General features: G+C 47.7%; 1 protein-coding gene across 2 annotated transcripts in view; it reads left to right on the plus strand.

Annotated features, from left to right (window-relative positions):
- Positions 1-20,696, plus strand: part of ERCC6 (ERCC excision repair 6, chromatin remodeling factor) — a 124,332-nt gene that overhangs the window by 70,110 nt on the left and 33,526 nt on the right. For both annotated transcript variants that reach the window (XM_089510895.1, XM_089510896.1), the window contains exons 12-14: positions 2,107-2,202; positions 6,935-7,153; positions 14,422-14,532. In XM_089510895.1, coding sequence (XP_089367021.1) covers positions 2,107-2,202; positions 6,935-7,153; positions 14,422-14,532 — 426 coding nt within the window. The remainder of the gene's footprint in view (positions 1-2,106; positions 2,203-6,934; positions 7,154-14,421; positions 14,533-20,696) is intronic.

Genomic DNA, 20,696 nt, shown 5'->3' on the forward strand with positions numbered 1-20,696 from the left:
GACTGTGTGTCATCATTTCCAGATTCTTGAGGAGTAGGCACAATTGACACACAATTGATGCACTTAGGACAGAAAAATGAAATGCACAGATATAGATATAGGACACCTGGCTGAACAAGAGTGCGTGTGAAAGGGATCTGGGAGTCCAAGTAGGCCACAAATTGAACATGAGTCAACAGTGCAATGCAGCAACTAACAAGGCCTATGCGATTTTAGGCTGCATCAATAGAAGTATAGTGTCTAGATCAAGGGAAGTAATAGTGCCACTCTATTCTGCTCTGTTCAGGCCCCACCTGGAATATTGTATCCAATTCTGGGCACCACAATTTAAAAAGGACATTGAGAAACTGGAGCTTGTCCAAAGGAGGGTGACTAAAATGATGAAGGGTCTGGAAACCATGCCCTATGAGGAAAGACTCAGGGAGCTGGGGTTGTTTAGCCTGGAGAAGAGAAGGTTAAGAGGTGATATGATAGCCCTGTTTAAATATTTGAAGGGATGCCATATTGAGGAAGGAGCAAGCTTGTTTTCTGCTGCTCCAGAGACTAGGACCCAGAACAGTGGATACAAGCTACCGGAAAAGAGATTGCACTTCAACATTAGGAGGAAGTTCCTGACAATAAGGGCTGTTCGACAATAAGCCCTGTTCCTCTGAGAGTCAACCCAATGAGTTTCCATGACCAAGCAGGAATTCGAACTCCAGAATTGTAGCCCATCATTCAAACCATTACACCACACTGGCTCTCAGTTGGAGTGATACTCATCCAGAAAATGATAATGCTATGAAAAGTTAAGTCATTAACTCAACATTCAGATGTAAGGGAGTAGACAGGAACCAGCTATAGAAGGATGGGATCCAGTGGAACGAAGAGGCGACAGTTCTCTGACATGATAGCAGCTTCCAGTGCTCCTTTAAAACTAACTCTCAGAAATCCTAATGAACTGGGAAACCCTGCTGATGGATGTAGGTTGGGGGTAGGGGAGAAGTTCCATCAGTAGATGTTTGGCTGCATCTCATTAATTGTTGCTTGTGGTATCTACATGCTAACTTTAGGAAATAACTGTTGCAGGTTTATTAAATTTTTCTTTTGGAATAAGAAAACAACAAAATTCAATAATAATAATTATTCATTATTTAATTAGTGATTCAGTTAATTATTAAATTAGAATTAACTTTGTGGATCAAGGATGAAGACATTCTGTGAAAAAGAAATGACATGCTTCATGACTGGCCAATCCTTGGAATAAAAATAACATCTATAGTTCATAGACTGTATCCTTAGGAGAAAAAGAGAGATTTGTCATTTGTACAGGTGTTCCTTAGTTAACAAAGTAGATGTGTTCTTGGGCATCACTTTTTTAATAGAAACTTTGGCACCAGAGGCAGAAATAATATGGAAAGAAATAGGTATACGTTTCTACACCAGAAAAAACTAGAATATCTCAACATGTTTAAGCAAAGTTTTTATTTAAAACCAACGATATGCACATGTGAAATGAAACTACAAGGTCAGATAAGCCTTAACATAAGTAAACAAAACAGTTTTCTAGATACCACTTGAGGGCTTCTTCTAAAATGCATCCAGAGATAACTTTTGCTTTCCCAAGTCTCCCCCTTTCTTGTATTCTGGTGGGATAACTGGTAATGCAGGCCTACCTATCCCCTTCTCCCTTCTCTGTTTTGGTGTTCATGCATCCTCAGTAATGGATTCTGGAGGCAGTTGATGTGTAGCTTGTCTGTGGTAGCCAGGCACCAGAGTAGAATCAGCTAGGATAGAATCTCATTCTTTTCCACCCCATGGGTTATTGCATTGTTTATCCATTGCTGCAACCCAGCAATGAAAGCCTGTGTTTTTCTAGCCCACCTTCACCATCCTGCTACTGCCAGTAGTGGTTAAAAAAAAGACCTCCAGCTAGACAAAGGACAGCTAGGCATGGAAGGGGGAGCAGAGGGGGGCATAAAGACTTTGTGATAAGGAGCTTCTTTGTCAGAGGCTTTGTTGACTAAGGTAAGTCTGTATTGTCATGTTTATTGTATTCCACATTGTTCTTGTGTTCAGTTATTTTGTTGTTAAAGTATAAATAACTTTTGAAATCTCTTTCTTTAGGTACTTTTTTGTCGTTTGACAGATGAGCAGCACCAAGTTTACAAATGTTTTATTGATTCTAAGGAAGTTTATCAGATTCTCAATGGAGAAATGCAGGTCAGTCCACTGCACCCTATGACTTGACAGAAAAGATTCTGGCAGCACTTTAAAAAAGCCTGCACTGGTGAGACATTGGTCCAAAACACACTGCAGAAACAACCCAGTTTGAGATGGCTTTAACTGTACTGGGTCAGTGCTAGGGAATCCTGGAAATTGTAGTTTCTTGTGGCACCAGAACTCTCTGACAGAGAAGGCTAAATGTATCACAAAACTACAGTTCCAGAATGCCCTAGCACTGAGCCAGGGCAGTTAAAGCCGACTTAAACTGGATTATTTCTAACAATAATAATAAATAAAAGCTTTATTTCTAGCCCGCCTTTCCAGAGATCAAGGCGGGTTACAGTGGTGAATTTTACAATCCAACAACACAATTACAATAAAAACATTAATCACAAAATCACAAATACGCAGTATAAAAATGACTATAACAATAACAATTCCAAGCTAGCCGGATATGATATCAATATAACGACAGGTGAGGGGGAGAGGAATCACAACAGGGCTATTGGGGGTATGCCTGTTGGAAAAGATGTGCTTTCAAACTTCTTTTAAATTGGTCTAGGGAGGGGGTTGAGCGGAACTTATCGGGGAGCGAGTTCCAGAGCTTAGGGGCCGAGGTAGAGAAGGCCCTTTGTGTAGTGATGGCTCGTCTCGCATCTGGAACTCTTAGAAGATGTCTTTCACCCGATCTGAGAGTGCGGGGCGGATTATATGGAGAGAGGCGGTCCTCTAAGTACCCTGGGCCCAAGCCATTTAGGGCTTTATAGGTAACAACCAACACCTTGTATTGCGCCCAGAAGCGAATAAGCAGCCAGTGTAGATCTTTAAGTACCGGTGTTATATGGCTGGCCCTGGAAGATCCAGTGACCAGTCTTGCTGCCATATTCTGAAACAGTTGCAGCTTCCGGGTTTGGTACAAGGCTTGCCTCATGTAAAGTGCATTACAGAAATCCAAACAAGAGGTTACCAGAGCATGTACCATTGTTTCAAGGTCCCCCCGGCCCAGGAAGGGTCGCAGCTGGCGTATCAACCGAAGCTGATAACAGGCGCTCCTGACCGTCGCATCCACCTGAGATGTGAGGTGGAGCGACGAGTCCAGAAGCACCCCCAGACTGCGAACAGAGTCCTTCAGGGGAAGCGTGACCCTGTCTAGGACAGGTGGACAAATCTCCGGACCCGGGGAACCTATCACAAGTACTTCCGTTTTCTCTGGATTCAGTCTGAGTCTGTTTTCCCTCATCCAGCCCATTACTGACTCCAGACAGGCATCTAGAGGAGAGATGCCATCCCTGGTCACTGCATCAGTCGGAGACACAGAGAAGACTATTTGGGTGTCATCAGCGTACTGATAACACCGCGCCCCGTGTCTCCGGATGATCTCTCCCAGCGGTTTCATGTAAATGTTGAATAGCATGGGAGACAGAATGGCTCCTTGAGGGACACCAGATGTAAGTGCCCTCTTATCAGAGCACATGTCTCCCAGCTGCACCATCTGGAACCTGCTCGAGAGGTAGGAACGGAACCACTGGAGCGCAGTGCCCCCGATTCCTAACTCTCTCAGGCGATCCAGAAGGATACCATGGTCGATGGTATCGAAAGCCGCCGAGATGTCCAAGAGCACTAACAGGGACACGCTACCCCTGTCCATGCCCAGACGAAGATCATCGACCAAGGAGACCATGGCAGTCTCAACCCCATAGCCCGCCCGGAACCCAGTTTGAAATGGGTCTAGATAATCAGTATCATCCAAGATCGATTGAAGCTGGAGTGCAACCGCCCTCTTGATCACCTTCCCCAAAAATGACAATAGCGAGACAGGCCGGTAATTGTTATGCATCAGGGGGTCAAGGGAGGGCTTTTTAATCAGCGGTTTCACAATGGCCAATTTTAAGCTGGTTGGAAATTGCCCATCCCTGAGTGATGTATTGATAATTCGGTGTAACAAAGTGGTTACACACACACACACCTGAGCTGCTAGCCACGAGAGAGCAAGTTGTCTTCCTAACACTTCTAAGGATCTTGTCCACATCCTCAGTACTTACAGACTCAAAATGATCCAGTATAATTGAGTCCACGGAAGCTCTGGAGGCCTCTACTCTGGTTTCTGTCCCAATAATGGCGTCAAGATCAGCTCTTATCCGAGAGGTTTTATCCGTGAAGAAGTTGTTAAAACGGTCACAGCAGGCCTTGGATGGTTCCAAAATAGGGTTCAGAGAGGAGGGAAGCTGTGTGAGCTCCCTCACTACTCTGAACAGCTCTGCTGGACGTGACTCCGCGGACGCGATACGCACAGCATAGAACGAGTTCTTTGCTGCGTATATCGCCACTCCATAGTCCTTCAAAAGAGATGGTGTCTCTGCCATTTGCACTCTAGTCGTCGCAGGACCCGCTTCCTTGCCCGGAGATCTTCCGTGTACCAGGGCTGTTTTTTGGAAGCAGGCCTGAGAGGACGCTTGGGAGCAATACTGTGTATAGCCCTGGAGAGATCAGTGTCCCAGATGGTAGTCAGGGCATCAACAGAATCGCCGTCACATCCAACCATATACCCCTCTAGGGCTTCTTGGAACCTTTTGGGTTCCATCAGCCTTCGAGGGTGGACCATTCTAATAGGTCCGCCACCCCCGGGAGGGATCTGGGTAGATGCCTTAATTTTAGCCTCCACCAGGAAATGGTCCGTCCATGACAGGACGGAAATATTTGTTACTTCCGCCCACAGACTTTCCATGTCCGTACAGAAGACCATATCAAGTGTATTACCAGCAGAATGTGTCGGACCCATGACCAATTGAGACAGGCCCATGGCAGTCATGGAATCCATGAACTCCCAAGCCGCACCGGATGGAGTATGGCTGGCCGCGAAGGGGATGTTGAGGTCCCCCAGGACAAGAAGCCTGGGGGACTCCAACAACAGCTCCGAGACCAGCTGTGCCGGCTCGGCCAGGGAGTCTGTTAGCACATAGGGTGGCCGGTAGACCAACAGAATCCCCAAACTGTCTCTGGCCTTTAGGGTCAAGTAAATACACTCGATAAAAGAGGTCTGTCGGACATGGTTCCTGGTTAAAGGAAGAGTGTTCTTGTAAATCAAGGCAACTCCCCCCCCCCCCCCCGCCCACCTAACCTGGACTGGTCCTTAACTGAGAACCCGGCAGGGAGGGCCTGTGCCCACACAGCTTCACCTCCAGGCCCAAGCCAGGTCTCAGTAATGCAAGCCAGGTCACATCTAAGTGTGTTTTGGACCCTTGTTGTCTTTGCTACTTTAGGTGACCCAGAGTGAGATGAATGTACTCTTTAGGCCCTCTGTTGAATCCCAAGGGTGGCAAGGGTAGTGGTTATTGATCTTGCAAGCAGCCACAACTGAGAGATATATAAGCAAAGGAGAGAAAGGAATTAGATGATCCTTGATCCAGTTCTAAAAGGCTGTTCATTCTTTAATCCTCTTTTTGCCATTCCATTAGTATCATTTCATCTCATCCTGCTTTATTTCTGTTGCTATTCAAGGGCAGACCTACCTACTTTCTCAAGTATGTGGCGTATCTTCCCATCTTATAGCTTTTCTATTTTGTCCTCTCATAACTGAGGAGGAATGGGTGCAACAAATATACAGGGTGTCCACAGGTGCAGATGGTTTCCATTCAAGAAGAAAGGAAGAAGAGTTGTTATTCCTCCTTCTTCTTTTTCTTCCAATGTATATTCCTGTAATTTGATTCTTTTCCTATCTTTTTAGCTAGAGCACCAAGAGTACTAAAATTACAGGAGACCAATTCTTCTGCCATCAGCAAGAGGATTTGCTATTAGAATCCAGCATTCAGCACATTAGGAAGCTTTCCACTGATAATTACTTACTTTGGTCCAAGTTTTATCCCCAATATCAATTCCATAAATAATGGGATAATCCCATTAGACCCTGCACAAACTCTCCCTCCAACAGAAGGGTGAGAAGGAAATGGAACACCCTGCTCACTATTCTGAAAGCTTCTACTTTATTTTTTCTCTCTCTTTCTCTCTTTGCACCCATCTGGCTCTTAGCGCAGGATAAGGAGATGTGTGAGGGAAATTCTTAAACAACTCCTTAATTTAAAAAAATGCCCTACAAAAGAGCCTACCCATCAGAGCTGTCTCTGCCAATTCATTTTGTCATGAGCTTCTCTTGGAAATCCCAGTATGCTCAAGATACATGCAAGAAAGTACCAATAGATTGGGCAGCTAAACTTTATAATGGACTCTTCTATGGATTGCTTATATTTTTAGTTAGAACTGTAGTATCCAGAAATGTTGTTTGTGTAAATCTGTGGCTAAAATTGAGAGATTTAACTAGAGCATTGGACCCTATTGAGCTACCTCTCCTTTTTTCCTAAGATACTTTAACAAAAACAAATGGCTGTTATTTGCTTCTCCCAAGAAGACTGCTAAACAGTCCACTTTCTATAAAAGCTATTCAGCCCTTTTTGCAGTTGTAAAAATTATTTAGTTTATTCATGTTCTTTATGATATCAAGGAAGAATTGGGATTAGAAATCAGTTCTAGACCTTAAATACCTCAACTACACAAACCAGTCAAAACATTCTGTATAGAAGCCATGAAGAAAACACCAGATGCTTTATACTGGGAGATTCAATAAAATTATGAATTTGGCAATATTCTCTGTACAGTAGTCTTCCCATATATTTTGCCTGTAGAAATGCCAGTAGAGGATTGCAGGGGAAAATGTTTTGCTATGTCTTCTGTTTAGATATTCTCTGGATTGATTGCCCTGAGAAAGATCTGCAATCATCCAGACATCTTCTCTGGTGGTCCTAAGATTTTGAAGAGAGTACCTGATGAAGAGTTAAATGAAGAGGATTGTTTTGGATTCTGGAAACGTTCTGGGAAAATGATAGTTTTAGAGTCTCTGCTGAAAATATGGCACAAGCAGGACCACAGAGTGCTCCTCTTTACTCAATCTAGGCAGGTAAGTCATCTAATACATGTTTGGTATCTAGTGTGCCCTAAAGATGTAAAATAAGCTCTGCTTTTCAAATTCTGCAAAGGATGCAGTTGTTTAAAGCCTTCCAAATGACATAGTATCCCATCCTTGCTATCTCTTTCTCATCAGCATGCTGCTGTGTGTGTGTGTGTGTGTGTGCATATATATATTGTGCAAATATATATATATGTTTCTTCTTCGTGGTCTCTGCGAATCATACAAATGGGTTGTACTGTGCCTGCACAGTGCTGCTTGGAAAACTTCTAGAATCACTGGGCAAAGTTAACTTTGCAACTTTTTGGCGGTAGCTCCACCCATCCCTTATAAGCCCCCTGCGTTCCCACTCTTTGCCCAGTTCCTTCTTTCCGCCGCATTATCTGCTTTAGGAACTTCGCTTCTGCTTCTCTTGCTTGTTTCACTGGACTTTAGACTTCGGACCGTATTGACCATTCTTGATCTGCCCCTACTGTGTATTGTTGACCATTCTGTGCATCTTTCTGACCTTGCCTCTGCATTTTGATTCGGCTCACGATGTCCGCAGCACCTTTTAAAAGGTGCGACGTCTGCGGGGGTAAGATTCCCCGTCAAGACCCCCATTCTTCTTGCCTTCTGTGCCTCGGCGAAGCCCACAACACAGCTTGTGCCCTGTGTAAGTCACTGACTCCTCAGGCCAGGAGGAACCACGACTCCCATCTGTTGGCTGCTCTCTACCAGAAGGCCTTTCAGCCCCAACCTCTCCGCTCCGCTTCAGCACCTGCTGCCTCGGAATCGGTACCAGCGGCTGCTGATATCTGCGACCCAGACAGTGTCACTGTCTCAGCCCCTGGAAAGGGTGATGGGACCGAGGAAGCATGCAAGGCGAGTTCTAGGTCTAAGTCCTCCAAGAAGTGCAAGGCAAGTTCTAGGTCTAAGTCCTCCAAGAAGGACAAGACCAAATCTAAGGACTTGGGCTCCTCGAAGGACTTGGCCCATACTAAGGATAAGAGCTCCCTAGTGGAACTGAGCTCAAAATCCTCAAAAAAGAGGCACCAGCCTTCGGATACAGGAGTCTCAGGGCTCCCCAAAGAAGAAGAAGGCTCTGGATTCAGGAGACTCCTCCGCTCAGGGTTCATCCCACAAGAAGGCCCATTCCAAGACACCTGACAGTTCCTCTCATAAGAAGTTTCACACCAAGACAGCTCTCGGTCTTCTTCAAGGCATTTGGAACCCCCTTCAGTACCTATACAGGCTGAGTCGGTACCGTTGGAGCACAGCTCTCCCCAGGCTCGTTCGATGCCAGTATCAGCCCCGGCCTCTTTCCTGCCAGCTACTGTGGCCTTTCAGCAGCCTTCCGATGACAATGACGTCTCCACCTCTCAGTCACCTCGTCACCATTCCCTGACGCCGGTTCCTCGAGGCTGAGGTCCATCACCCTGAGGATTCGGACTACTTCTACGACAGTGAGACTGATAGGTTCTTCCTTGCTGTCAGTCGTCCGCAGTCGGCTGGGACCGAAAACCACTGTGCCTCCAATACCTAAGCCCACTTTGTCAACGGCAAAGTCTACTTCTTCCACAATACCACCAATTCAATCTACTGTGTCACCAGCGCACAAAACCACCCCTCCACCAACTCACAAGGCCACTCCTCCACCAATGGTACCAGCACCCGTGCTGGCTTCCAGGCCTCCCCCATCTGTAGCAGCCGCTACCCAGACCCGCCATTTTTCAACACCAACTCCGGTTCCGATGTTGAAGGTTCTCATGCATCCCAGATTGATTTTTGCTCTTCCAATGAGGTGGCCCCGCAATCTTCCCAAGAATTTTTCCAGTCAGGTGCTTTGTCTCCTACAGATGATATGCGTACATTTTCTACAAGATGGCAAACACTCTTGACCTCCAGCTGTCCCATATCGAGGATGATGCCGTGGACCCAGTTGAGAAGAGCATCCATGGCAAGGTCCCAACACCTGCATCTATCCCACTTCTGCTGTTGCTGGAGAGGATTGCTAAATGCTCCTGGGACGCTCCTGCCTCGCTGTCTCCTGCTTCTAGGAAGATCGAGTCTCTCTATAGGATCTCGCCTTCCCAATGTTCCTGGCTTTCCTCGCACCCGAAGCAGAACTCAGCGATCATCAAAGGTTCCCAGCAATCTTTCACTCCAAAGATGTCGACATCGCCTGCCGATCGTGAGGCCAAGAAATTAGTCAGCCTGGCCAAGAAGGCCTATTCTGCTTCAGTTGCTCAAGGTGGCCAACTATAATGCGTGCATGGGAGCCTATATCCAGTGCCTCATGGAGAAGATTTCTCCCATCATCCCTGATGTCCCTGATGACTGCCAGCAGGTCCTCATCGAAATTAGGGATGAAGCTCATTCCATTGGGGGCTGGCTTATCACCTCTGCTCGCCACTCCACGCATTGCTCGGCAAAGTCTATGGCGGCTGCCATTGCGCTTAGGAGACATGCCTGGTTCCGGTCATCAGACTTGAACCCGGGGTTGAAGTCCACCATCAAGGACATGGCCTTTGATGATGCTGGCCTGTTTAACAAGGAAACTGATGAGCACCTCAATTTCAAATACAGAATGAAGGTGGTGGCCAGGAAGCATGGTATGTCCTCTCTCTCCAGCAGGACCGTCCTTACCAGCAGCAGGAACACCAGAGACAGAGCGACCCTTCCCAGTCTTCCTCTTCTTCTGGCCGGCGTTAGGCTCCTGCTTGGTACCTTAAAAACTGCCATCAGGATACCGACTAGGGAAAGAAGAGGTCTTGAAAGGTTCCTGCGTCCTCCGTTGCCCCTCCCAGCTCCTTTTGTGACATCCTTAGGCCTTTCTATAACATCTGGGCCTCTGTGACTTTTGACTCTAAGGTCCTTGACATAGTCTGTAGGAGTTATGCCCTCAAGTTCGAAGAGCTCCCACCAACTGGAGCTGTTGTTTCCACCACCCCCTCAGATACCCTTCTCGACGAAGTATGCACTCTTTTGACTAAGGGCGCAATCTCGCACATTGACCCCGCTGAAGCCCCTAGATGTTTCTTTTCTCGATACTTCACTGTCCCCAAGGCCAATGGGGACATTAGACCAATTCTAGACTTTAGATCCCTCAACTCCTATCTGGTCTACCATCGATTCTGTATGGTAACCCTTGCCTCTTTCTTGCCCTTGCTGCATCAGGGACTGTGGTTTGCGACGATCGACTTGAAGGACGCCTATTTCCACATGGGGATTCGAGAGAGTCACTGGAGGTTCTTGACTTTGTCGTCAGTCCCAACATGTAACACTACAATGTTCTTCCCTTTGGCTTCTCCTCAGGGTATGGCTCTGATTGTGGCCTTCCACCACCAGCAAGGCTCCGTACCTGGACGACTGGCTTCCCGCAGCCTCTTCCGTGGACGAGCTCCAAAGAGATGTCGAGTTCACCTTGTCGCTCCTGGCATCTCTTGGGCTCGTAGTAAACCTGGAAAAGTCTCACCAAATTCCATCCAGGTGGATCAAGTTCATAGGCACCATCCTCGACTCGAAGATTGCGTCGCCTATCTCCCTCGGGACCATTTCCTCGCTCTCTGCTCTTCTGTCAAGACCTGCCTCGCGCACAGACAGGTCAGCGCCAGAGATATCTAGGTAGCCCTGGGACACATGGCTTCCATGACGTTCGTGACTCCGTGGGCAAGGCTTCAGTTTCGGCCCTTCCAGTCATGGTTCCTTTCGGCCATCAACCCACTGACAGACTCACCATCCAAGTGGCTCACTGTCCCAAGGCCAGTTGCCCGCTTCCTCCAATGGTGGCTGGACTCCCGGAACGTCTGCGTCGGCATGCCTTTTTATCCTCCCCAGCCTCAAGTCACGCTGATCACGGGCGCTTCCACATGTCAGGCCTCCTCATCAAGGACAAGTGGTCTCTGCACAAACAGTCTCTCCACATCAACGCCCTTGAAATGTTGGCAGTGGAGAAAGCCTTGAGAGCTTTCGAGACTAGCCTCTCCGGCAAGGTGGTGCTATTATTGATGGGCAACACCACTGTCATGTACTACCTCAACAAACAAGGAGGCACCAGATCACAGACCCTGCTGGACATCACACTCCGGATTTGGGAATGGTGTATTCCGAGAGGGATTCATCTCCAAGCAGTCCACTTGCCAGGGGAAGAGAACAACTTGGCCAACCAGCTCAGCAGATTTTCCAACGTCTCTCATGAGTGGAGGTTCCATCCCAAGACGGTCTGCGACCTCTTCAATCGGTGGGGAAGCCCCAGTATCGACCTCTTTGCGACCGCCCGCAACAGCCACTGTCCCCAGTTCTGCTCCCGGGCGCGCAACGAGAACTCCCTCGAAGACATGTTCGGCTTTGCATGGTCAGGAGAGATGCTCTACGCCTTCCCTCCGTTTCCACTGATCACCAGAATGATCTCCAAGATGACAAAGGACTGTTCGGCTGCCATCCTGATCCCTCTCTGGTGGCCCAGACAGCCGTGGTTTCCGTCCCTGATCCACCTATCCAGAAGGGACTTTCTCTGCCTCGAGTTCCATCCGGACCTCTTCACTCTCCAGGACGGTCGGGTTCGACACCCAGACATCAACAGCCTGCCGTTGGTGGCATGGAGGATCCATCCCTAGACTCGCTTCCTACCTCAGTACGGATGGTGATTTTGGCTGCCCAGAAACAGCCACAAAGAAATCCTATGCTTCCAAGTGGAAGAAGTTCTTGGCATTCCTCTCTGCAAGAGGCCTCTCTCCATCCCAAGTGATGACACCTGTGGTGCTGGAGTTTCTGATGGCACTTTTGGATTCGGGGCTGTCCCTCACTTCCATTAACTGCTATCTCTCTGCCATCTGTTCCCATTTCCAGTTTGATGGCAAACCTTTTTTCAGGGACCCTCTTGTGAAGAGTTTCCTGAAAGGTTGCAACAACTTTCATCCTCCGGCTTCGATACCAACACCTGCTTGGAGCTTGGACGCTATGCTGTCTGCCTTGCAATCCAAGCCCTTTGACCCCTTGGCCACAACTGACTTGAGATTCTTGACGTGCAAGACAACCTTCCTTGTGGCCATCACCTCTGCCCACTGTGCAGGCAAACTCTGTGCCTTGCGGGAGGGACCAGCCTCTCTTAAGGTTCCATAAGGATAAAGTTCTCCTCCATACCGACATCAAGCATTACAGGCTGGACACCAGGGCCAAACGGGATGCAGCCTTTGGGAGGGCAGTGTTGGTTTCAGGTTTACATTGATTGCACTGCATTCCATTGTTTACATGTTCTTGATATGTATGTCTTTTGCCAGAATTGGCTTGTTTACAGTATTCTCATAGTTTACATAGGTCTTGCATGACCTAATGTGTTTTTTATGCACCTTTCACTTAAACGAGTTTAAGTACTGTTTTTTGAAGTACAGAATACAATTGACACAGTTCTTGGGTTAATAATTTTATTGTGTAATAAATACAGTTTGTTTGAACCTTACTTTGGTGTCATGACACTCCCTCCACCACTGACCTAAGCTTGTCAGTCTCAACTCATTTGTATGATTTGCAGAGACCACGAAGAAGAAGGACAGGTTGCATACCTGTAACGGTATTTCTTCGAGTGGTCATCTGCGAATACATACAAATCCCGCCCGTTCTCCCCTCAGTGTCCTGCTCTTCATTGGCTCATTCTCATGTTGCTCACGCAGCGTACATTTCGGAACTGGGGAAAGAGCAGGAATGCAGGGGGCTTAAAACGGATGGGCAGAGCTACCGCCAAAAAGTTGCAAAGTTGACCTTGCCCAGTGATTCTAAAAGTTTTCCGAGCAGCAGTGTGCAGGTGCAGTACAACCCATTTGTATGTATTCGCAGATGACCACTCGAAGAAATACTGTTAAAGGTATGCAACCTGTCCACACACACACACACACATATATATATATATATATATATATATATATGTTGTTGTTCTAGTACAAAGCATTCCTTTCCTTTGCTACATTTTACAGTGATTATTGATAAGATGGGTTTTAATATTTTTTATTCTTCATTATGAATTAGTGGATCTTTCCAGGTGCTGCAGATGTATGCTAATTAGGATTGTGTACGTCAAGTCATTTCCAATTTATGGCAACTCTAATTCAAACCTATAGCAGGATTTTCCTGGCAAGATTTGTTCGAGGGTGGGGGTTGCCTTTGCCTTCCACTGAAGTTGAGTGAGTGTACAGTAACTTGTCCAAGGTCACCCAAAACATTTCCATGATTGAACAAGGATATGATCTCCAGCATTGTAGTCCAGCACTTGAGCCACTGTGCTGTGCTGGCTCTCTGATTAGGATTACTTCCCGTTTTATATTTGGAATGGATGAACATATCTTTTCAGGTTTTGAGGAGTATGTGTGAAGTTAAAGTGAAAGCAAACAGTTGCTTTTTAAAAAAGTAGCAGTCAGAAAAGCACTTATAATATTTGCCAAGAGTACTTATCATACTGTACCACAATCTTCTCATTGACATCTAGCTTTAACCCAGAAGTGATACCCATTTTTTGGAATGCCCTCCACATGCTATCCAGTGTTCAACAGTAAAAAAAATCTGGAAAAAATAGACAAATTTATATTGGGCTTATTTAAGATTTTTGAGTTCTGAGAGCTCTTTCAAATTTGAATTGTTTCAGTTAATGGGATTTGGGTACTTTAATATATATTTTATATTTCCAATTCTTGCTGTGAAAGTAGCCTTGTCTGTATACAGTCCTTCCACATTCTCATGTTTAACATCTGCAGTTTCAACTATTTGTGAGTATTCAATTTAACATCTGCAATATTCAGTTGTTTATGAGTTTATCCAAAGGAAGGCAGGAAGAAGGGATGAGAGAGAGAGAGAGAGAGAGAGAAGATGAGCTCCTTCCCTTTCCTTCACTGCACCTAGCACCTCCATGTGTGCCCTGGCCATGGTGAAAAGCGATAGGAAGAGCAAACAGGGACCACAGCAGCAGCGGAGCCCAATAGAGGACAGGGAGGGAAGGGGATCTAGGTCCTATGCACCCCTCATGCCTGCCTGCTTCTATCCCTGACCACCCTCCCAGGCTCCTTTCCTCTGCTGTGCCTCATGCTTCCATGTGCACCCCAACCACTGGGGAAAGAGGAAGGGAGGGTGGAGAAAGAGGCAGGGATAGCAAGTGAGCAGGCAAGTTTTATAAAGTTTTTCAGGGTATTATGGTGAGCCATCTATAAATTGATTAAATAGATAAAATATCTATTTTAATTTGATGCTCTTCACCAAATTGTTTTCTTAATCCACTTTCCCCCATGCTGCAGATGCTGCACATCCTTGAGGCATTTCTGAAGCAAAGAAGCTATTCCTACCTCAAAATGGATGGTACCACAACAGTTGCATCAAGGCAGCCCCTTATCACAAGATACAATGAGGTAAGAACTTGTTATCAGGTAATGGTTTTGCATCCTCATTTGAGAATCATGGGTTTGATTTGAATCATGTTATGTAGTTTTGCAAGGATTGACCCACACTATTAACTATTATCTGAAGTTGTAGAAAGATTTCTTAGGTAAAGTATTTGAAACCTGCTTCAAATGAGAGTTGTTTTAGGGAAGAATTTTCTCTGAATAATGCAGCACAGGCCCTATTCAGATCACATTCTTACTTTGTGTTTTAAGTACTCTATTAAATTTCTTTAAACATTCAAAATACAAACATTTGGAAATACAGTAAAACAGATGTTGGGTAGTAAATCACAAGGACATTAGATTTAATGGCTTTACGGAAGTCATACCAAGATTTCACAATGTCATCAAGTTTGTATTCATTATTAGACTTTAATTCTAAGATAATAAATATGTCTCCTTTTCTGTTTGTCTATGTATGTGTTTGCATTTGTGTGTGTACTATTCCACACTTATCCACATATCCATAGACCCACACAAATGTATGAATCATCTTTGTACATCTTTTATAGGTTCCCATATGTCTTCAGAAGAGACTTATTGCCTTTGTGCTGGTTGGAATGATAAATTTAAACCACCTCATAATACTTGGTTTTTTTTGTTTTTGTTTTTTGTTGGTTTTTTTTTTTGTTTGTTTGTTTTTGAGAGTAACATTCATTTTCAGCCACTTTATGATCTTTGAATCATAGAGTTGGAAGAGACCGCAAGGGCCATCCAGTCCAAACCCCTGCCATACAGGAAATCTAAATCAAAGCATCCCCGGCAGATGGCCATCCAGCCTCTGTTTAAAGACCTCCAAGGAGGGAGACTCCACTACACTCTGAGGGAGTGTGTTCCACTGTTGAACATTCCTTTATGTCAGGAAGTTCTTCCTAATGTTGAGGTGGAATCTCTTTTCCTGGAGCTTGACTCCATTGCTCCGGGTCCTAGTCTCTGGAGCAGCAGAAAACAAGCTTGCTCCCTCCTTCAAGTGCAGTATTTAAACAGGGCTATCATATCACCGCCTATCCTTCTCTTTTCCAGGCTAAACATCCCCAGCTCCCTCTTTCCTCATAGGGCATGGTTTCCAGACCCTTCACCATTTTAGTCACCCTCCTTTGGACACGCTCCAGTTTTTCAACATCTTTTTTAAATTGTGGCGCCCAGAACTGGACACAGAATTCCAGGTGGGGCCTGACCAGAGCAGAATAGAGTGGCTATTACTTCCCTTGATCTAGACACTATACTTCTATTGAAGCAGCCTAAAATCGCATTGGCCTTGTTAGCTGCCACATCGCACTGTTGACTCATGTTCAATTTGTGGTCTACTTGGACTCCTAGATCCCTTTCATACGTAGTTTCATTCAGCCAGGTGTCCCCCCTCCTATATCTGTACATTTCATTTTTCTGTCCTAAGTGCAGTACCTTACATTTCTCCATGTTGCAATTCATTTTGTTAGCCTTGGCCCAGCTTTCCAATCTTATCAAGGCCATTTTGAATCTTGATCCTGTCCTCTGGGGTATTAGCTGCTACTCCTAATTTGGTGTCATCTGCAAATTTGATAAGTATGCCCCTGATTCTGTCATCCAAGTCATTGATAAAGATGTTGAATAGCACTGGGCCCAGGACAGAGCCCTGTGGGACCCCACTGATCACTTCTCTCCAGGATGAAAAGGAGCCATTGTTGAGCATCCTTTGAGTTTGGCCAGTCAACCAATTACAAATCCATGTAACAGTTACCTTCTTTTTCGTGGTCTCTGCGAAGCACACAAATGGGTTATTCTGCGCCTGCCCAGCATTTCCAGATCCTACTGGAATCACTAGGGAAGACTTTTTGGCGGTAGTTCCACCCACCCTCTATAGGCAGGAGGTCTTCCCACGCTTTCCTTTTGTCCGCTGCGTGGGAAGCTTAGGAACCTCGCTCAGGAATTGCTCCTTCCTTAGCTTTTGCTTTTATCTACTGCGTTTGCTCTGACTTCGTTTTGCCTGACCACTCTTTTGGATTGCATTTGAACTTGGTTTTGGACTCTGACTAACGGTAACAACTCTGACTCCTCAACCATTCTCTCTCTTCGTCCCCTGGCTTGTTGAAAAATATCTGCTCATTCTTTTAAGAAGTGCTCCGATTGTGGGACCAACATCCGGGCACTCAACGGACGCTCTCTGTGCCTCCTCTGCCTGGGTGAGGGTCACGTCCTTGCTTCCTGCCCTCAAAGCATCTCCTTTACTCCACAGGTCAGAAAAAACAGGGAAATGCTCTTGAGATCCATGCTCTACGCACAAATTTTGAGGCCTCCTGCTTCCTCCAGAGCCTCTGCCAAGGCTACCTCCGCTAAGGGCAAGCTCTCATCTCTGGCTTCTGGGGTCCTTGGCAAGGCTACTTCTGCCGAGGGCACTACCCCTTTGTTTCCTCCGAGGGTCCCTACCAAAGCTACCACAGTCGAGGGCAAACCCCATACGGATGTCTCTGAGTCCCAAACCCCAGACAAACTGAGGTCCATGAACCAGGATGTGGCTGGCCACCCATCCTCATCGAAGAAGAGTAAGTCTTCTGAGTCCTCCAAATCGGACAAAAAGAAGCACAAGTCCAGGGACTCATCCCGCAAAAAAACCTCGTCTTTTTGCGGACTCTGGCACCGACCGCCAGTCCCACACCCAACGTACCACTCCAGCCAGCCGACACTGACCTGGCTTTGGTACCGTGTGCCAAACCAGCACCTCTCACCGAGACGTCTCCTGGTCCCGACTCTCGGGCCCAACCTTTTTACATTCCCTTGCCAAGCCCTACCAACTCTCGGAGGGCGAAGAGGAAGCTTCCCCTCTCACCCATGCGGTGATCCCAGACCGACTCTCCCAAATGTTGGAGGTTGTAAATTTAGAGGATGAACAAGATTACGAGGCAGCCTCTGTCATTGCTGAACACCCTAGATGGGATGTCATCTTTGATCAAGCTACGGGATCGTACTTCCTGCCTCTTGATCCATCTGAAGTGCGTGGTGGCCGGTTCATCTCAACCTTCCAACTGGTTGAACCCACCTTGCCTCCACCAAGGTCAACTGCTGGATCCATTCTTTGGTCGCGCCTCTCCTCCGTCTCTCGAGCGGAACCGTCCCATCCCATGCAGTCAACCTCTGCTGTCTCCTTGCAAGTCAGCCCTTCGCTCCCTGTACCAATAGCCTCTCAGGCCCTCTTGTCAATGTGCTTTCAAGTATCCTTATGATGACCCCATGAATTTCCTTGGGTTTTCATAGGCAAAGACACCTCAGAGATCGTTTTGCCAGTTCCTTCCTCTGAAATGTAGCCTACAGCATCTGGTATTCATTGGTGATCTCTCCTCCAACTAATAACTGACAGTGCTTAGCTTCCAGGCTCAGACGGGATCTGGTGCCTTTAGGGTAGGCCTATCTGAATTTTAATAATAATAATAATAATAATAATAATAATAATTATTATTATTATTATTATTATTATTATTATTGTTATTTGTATACCGCCTTCTGGCAAACCAATCCGGGCGGTTAACAACAGTAAAATATAAAATATGACAATTAAAAACACTTTATCCCTCCCCCCTTAAGACAGTATTTTAAAAAACTATCATACAATCATAGAGTTGGAAGAGACCACAAGGGTCAGCCAGTCCAACCCTCTGCCATGCAGGAACTCACAGCCAAAGCACCCCCAACAGATGTCCACCCAGTCTCTGTTTAAAGACCTCCAAGGAGGGAGATTCCACCAAACTCCGAGCGAGTCTGCTCCACTGCTCTGCAATTCTTTTTGTCAAGAGGCTCTTCCTAATGTTGAGATGGCATCTCTTTTCCTGTAGCTTGCATCCATTGCTCTGGATCCTAGTCTCTGGAACAGCAGAAAACAAGCTTGCTCCATCCACAATGTGACACCTCTTCAAATACTTAAACAGGGGTCTATCATATCACATCTTAATCGTCTCTTCTCCAGGCTAAACATACCCAGCTCCCTAAGTCTCTCCTCGTAGGGCATGCTTTCCAGACCCTTCACCATTTGGGTCACCCTCCTCTGGACACGCTCCAGCTCTCTCCTGTTCTCCCCAGACATGCCTATGAAGGGAACAGGAACTTCCTGACAGAGCTGTTGGGACAATGGAGCAGGCTGTCTTGAAAGATGGTGGACTCGGCTTCATTGGACGTTTTTAAGATGAGATTGGGTGCATTCCCAGCCACGATCCTTGGTGCTCCTTGAGACTCCCTCCTTCTCTGACAACATCTTCTCTTTCTTCTTCGTGGTCTCTGCGAATCATACAAATGGGTTTCACTGCGCCTGCGCAGTGCTGCTCGGAACCTACTGGAATCACTGGGCAGAGTTTTACTCTGCAACATATTGAAACTTTTTGGCGGTAACTCCGCCCACCCGTTATAAGGCCCCTGCCTTCCCGCTCTTTTCCCCAGTTCCTTTTTTCCGCCGCGCTAGCTGCTTCAGAGGAACCTTCGCTTGCTTTGCTTGCTTGGAATCACTTTCGTTTTGACCATTCTTTGTCTCCTGCCCCTGGTAACTTCGGACCTTCGGACTGTTGACTTCGTTTTCGGATCTCCCATCGACTTGGCGACTTTGAAATGCCTGCGGCTTTCAAGAAGTGCGACATTTGCAAGGGCAAGATGCCCGTTCAGGACCCGCACTCCACCTGCTTGCTTTGCCTTGGTCCAAGCCACGATCCCAAGGCCTGCGCACTCTGCAGATCCCTCTCTTCCCAGGCCCGGAAAAACCGTGAGTCCCGGCTTACTTCGGCGATTGCCCTGGGGAAATTGCAAGAAAGGGGTCCGCGGTCTTCTTCTGTCCCGCCTCTGCCACCCCCCGCTTCATCTTCTCGGGCAAGTGTCTCCAGCGTGGGATCGGGGAGAGCCGCCGTCCCCAGCGTGGTGTGCGTCCCGGCCGGGACTCCTTCCACCACCTCCGATGTGGCCCGTGGCTCCAAACCGCCCAGTGCCACCGACAAACCCTCCAAGCGCCCCCATAAGCCATCGGGGACTGAGGGTACCGAACGGGCCTCCAAGCCAAAGGAGGGATCGGAGTGCCCCCGTTCCAAGGAGGCTCCCAAACCGGAGGTCCATCTCGCCTCGCCTTTGTCCTCCAAGGCATCCAAGGGATCACGGCATGCGATGCCTAGCGACCATACCGAACCGGTGCAAGGAACAAGGTCCCCGAGGCCTTCGTCATCGACACCGACTGCTGTCCTCCTGGACCTCCCGGACAACCCTTTCTTCCCATCGGAGGAGACTCCCAAGCCTGGGAAGAAGAGGCACCATGACAAGGCTGACCGTGATCCGGCCCCTAAGAAGGCCAAGCCCTCCAAGGACCGGCCCACCACCGACCCGCTGAGGGCAAAGGACAAGGAGCGCTCCCACTCCAGACAGGCCCGCGCCTCCGCCTTGCCAGCTCCATACCAGGAGCCGACGCCGGTAGACCAGGGGACCCCAGTTACATCCCTGCCTCCCCCGGCCTTGGACTTCATCCACGGGACGGATGACGCCCCTCGCTCTCCTGATCATCGGTCTCCTTCCCATCCGGCGACCGATGATGAAGGTCACTCGGCCCACATACAGGGGATCCCGGACCTCTTCTACGACGTGCAGTCGCGCCGCTACTACATGTCGGTGCCGGAGGACAGAGCCCTGAGGGAGTTCACCAGACTGAACCCCCACCCCGTAGACCGAGCCGACCCGGCCAGATCGGTTCCCACCGTGTCGGTCTACGAGAGGTCATCATCGCCGCCCCGTAGACGCGAGAGGTCGCCGTCTCCACTCCGTACTCGTGAGAGGTCGCCGTCCTCAACCCGCAGACGCTCCCGATCATCAGTGGACTTCGTCCGCCCGAGATCCCAGGTCAGGGTGACGGACCCCCTCTCCTCCGACCTGGATTCTGAGGACGAACCGCTGCCACCTTCGGAGGCACCCTCGGACGAGGATGTCCTCTCGGGTTCGGCCTCCCCTCAGAGGATGCACAACCCAGGGCCGTCTTCGCCGTCGGACGACGTCAGGGCCTTCACAGAGCACGTGGTCAGGATGTCACGGGCCCTCGACATCGAGCTCGCAGCTGCGGAGGACGACGCAGAGGACCCGGTCGAGCGTAGGGTGCATGGACGGGTCCCCACTCCGCCATGCCTTCCTCTCCTCCCCTC

This window comes from Sceloporus occidentalis, unplaced genomic scaffold, assembly GCF_023333645.1.
Source record: "Sceloporus occidentalis isolate IW3139 unplaced genomic scaffold, rSceOcc1.0.p SCAF_2, whole genome shotgun sequence".
NCBI classification, from domain to species: domain Eukaryota; kingdom Metazoa; phylum Chordata; class Lepidosauria; order Squamata; family Phrynosomatidae; genus Sceloporus; species Sceloporus occidentalis.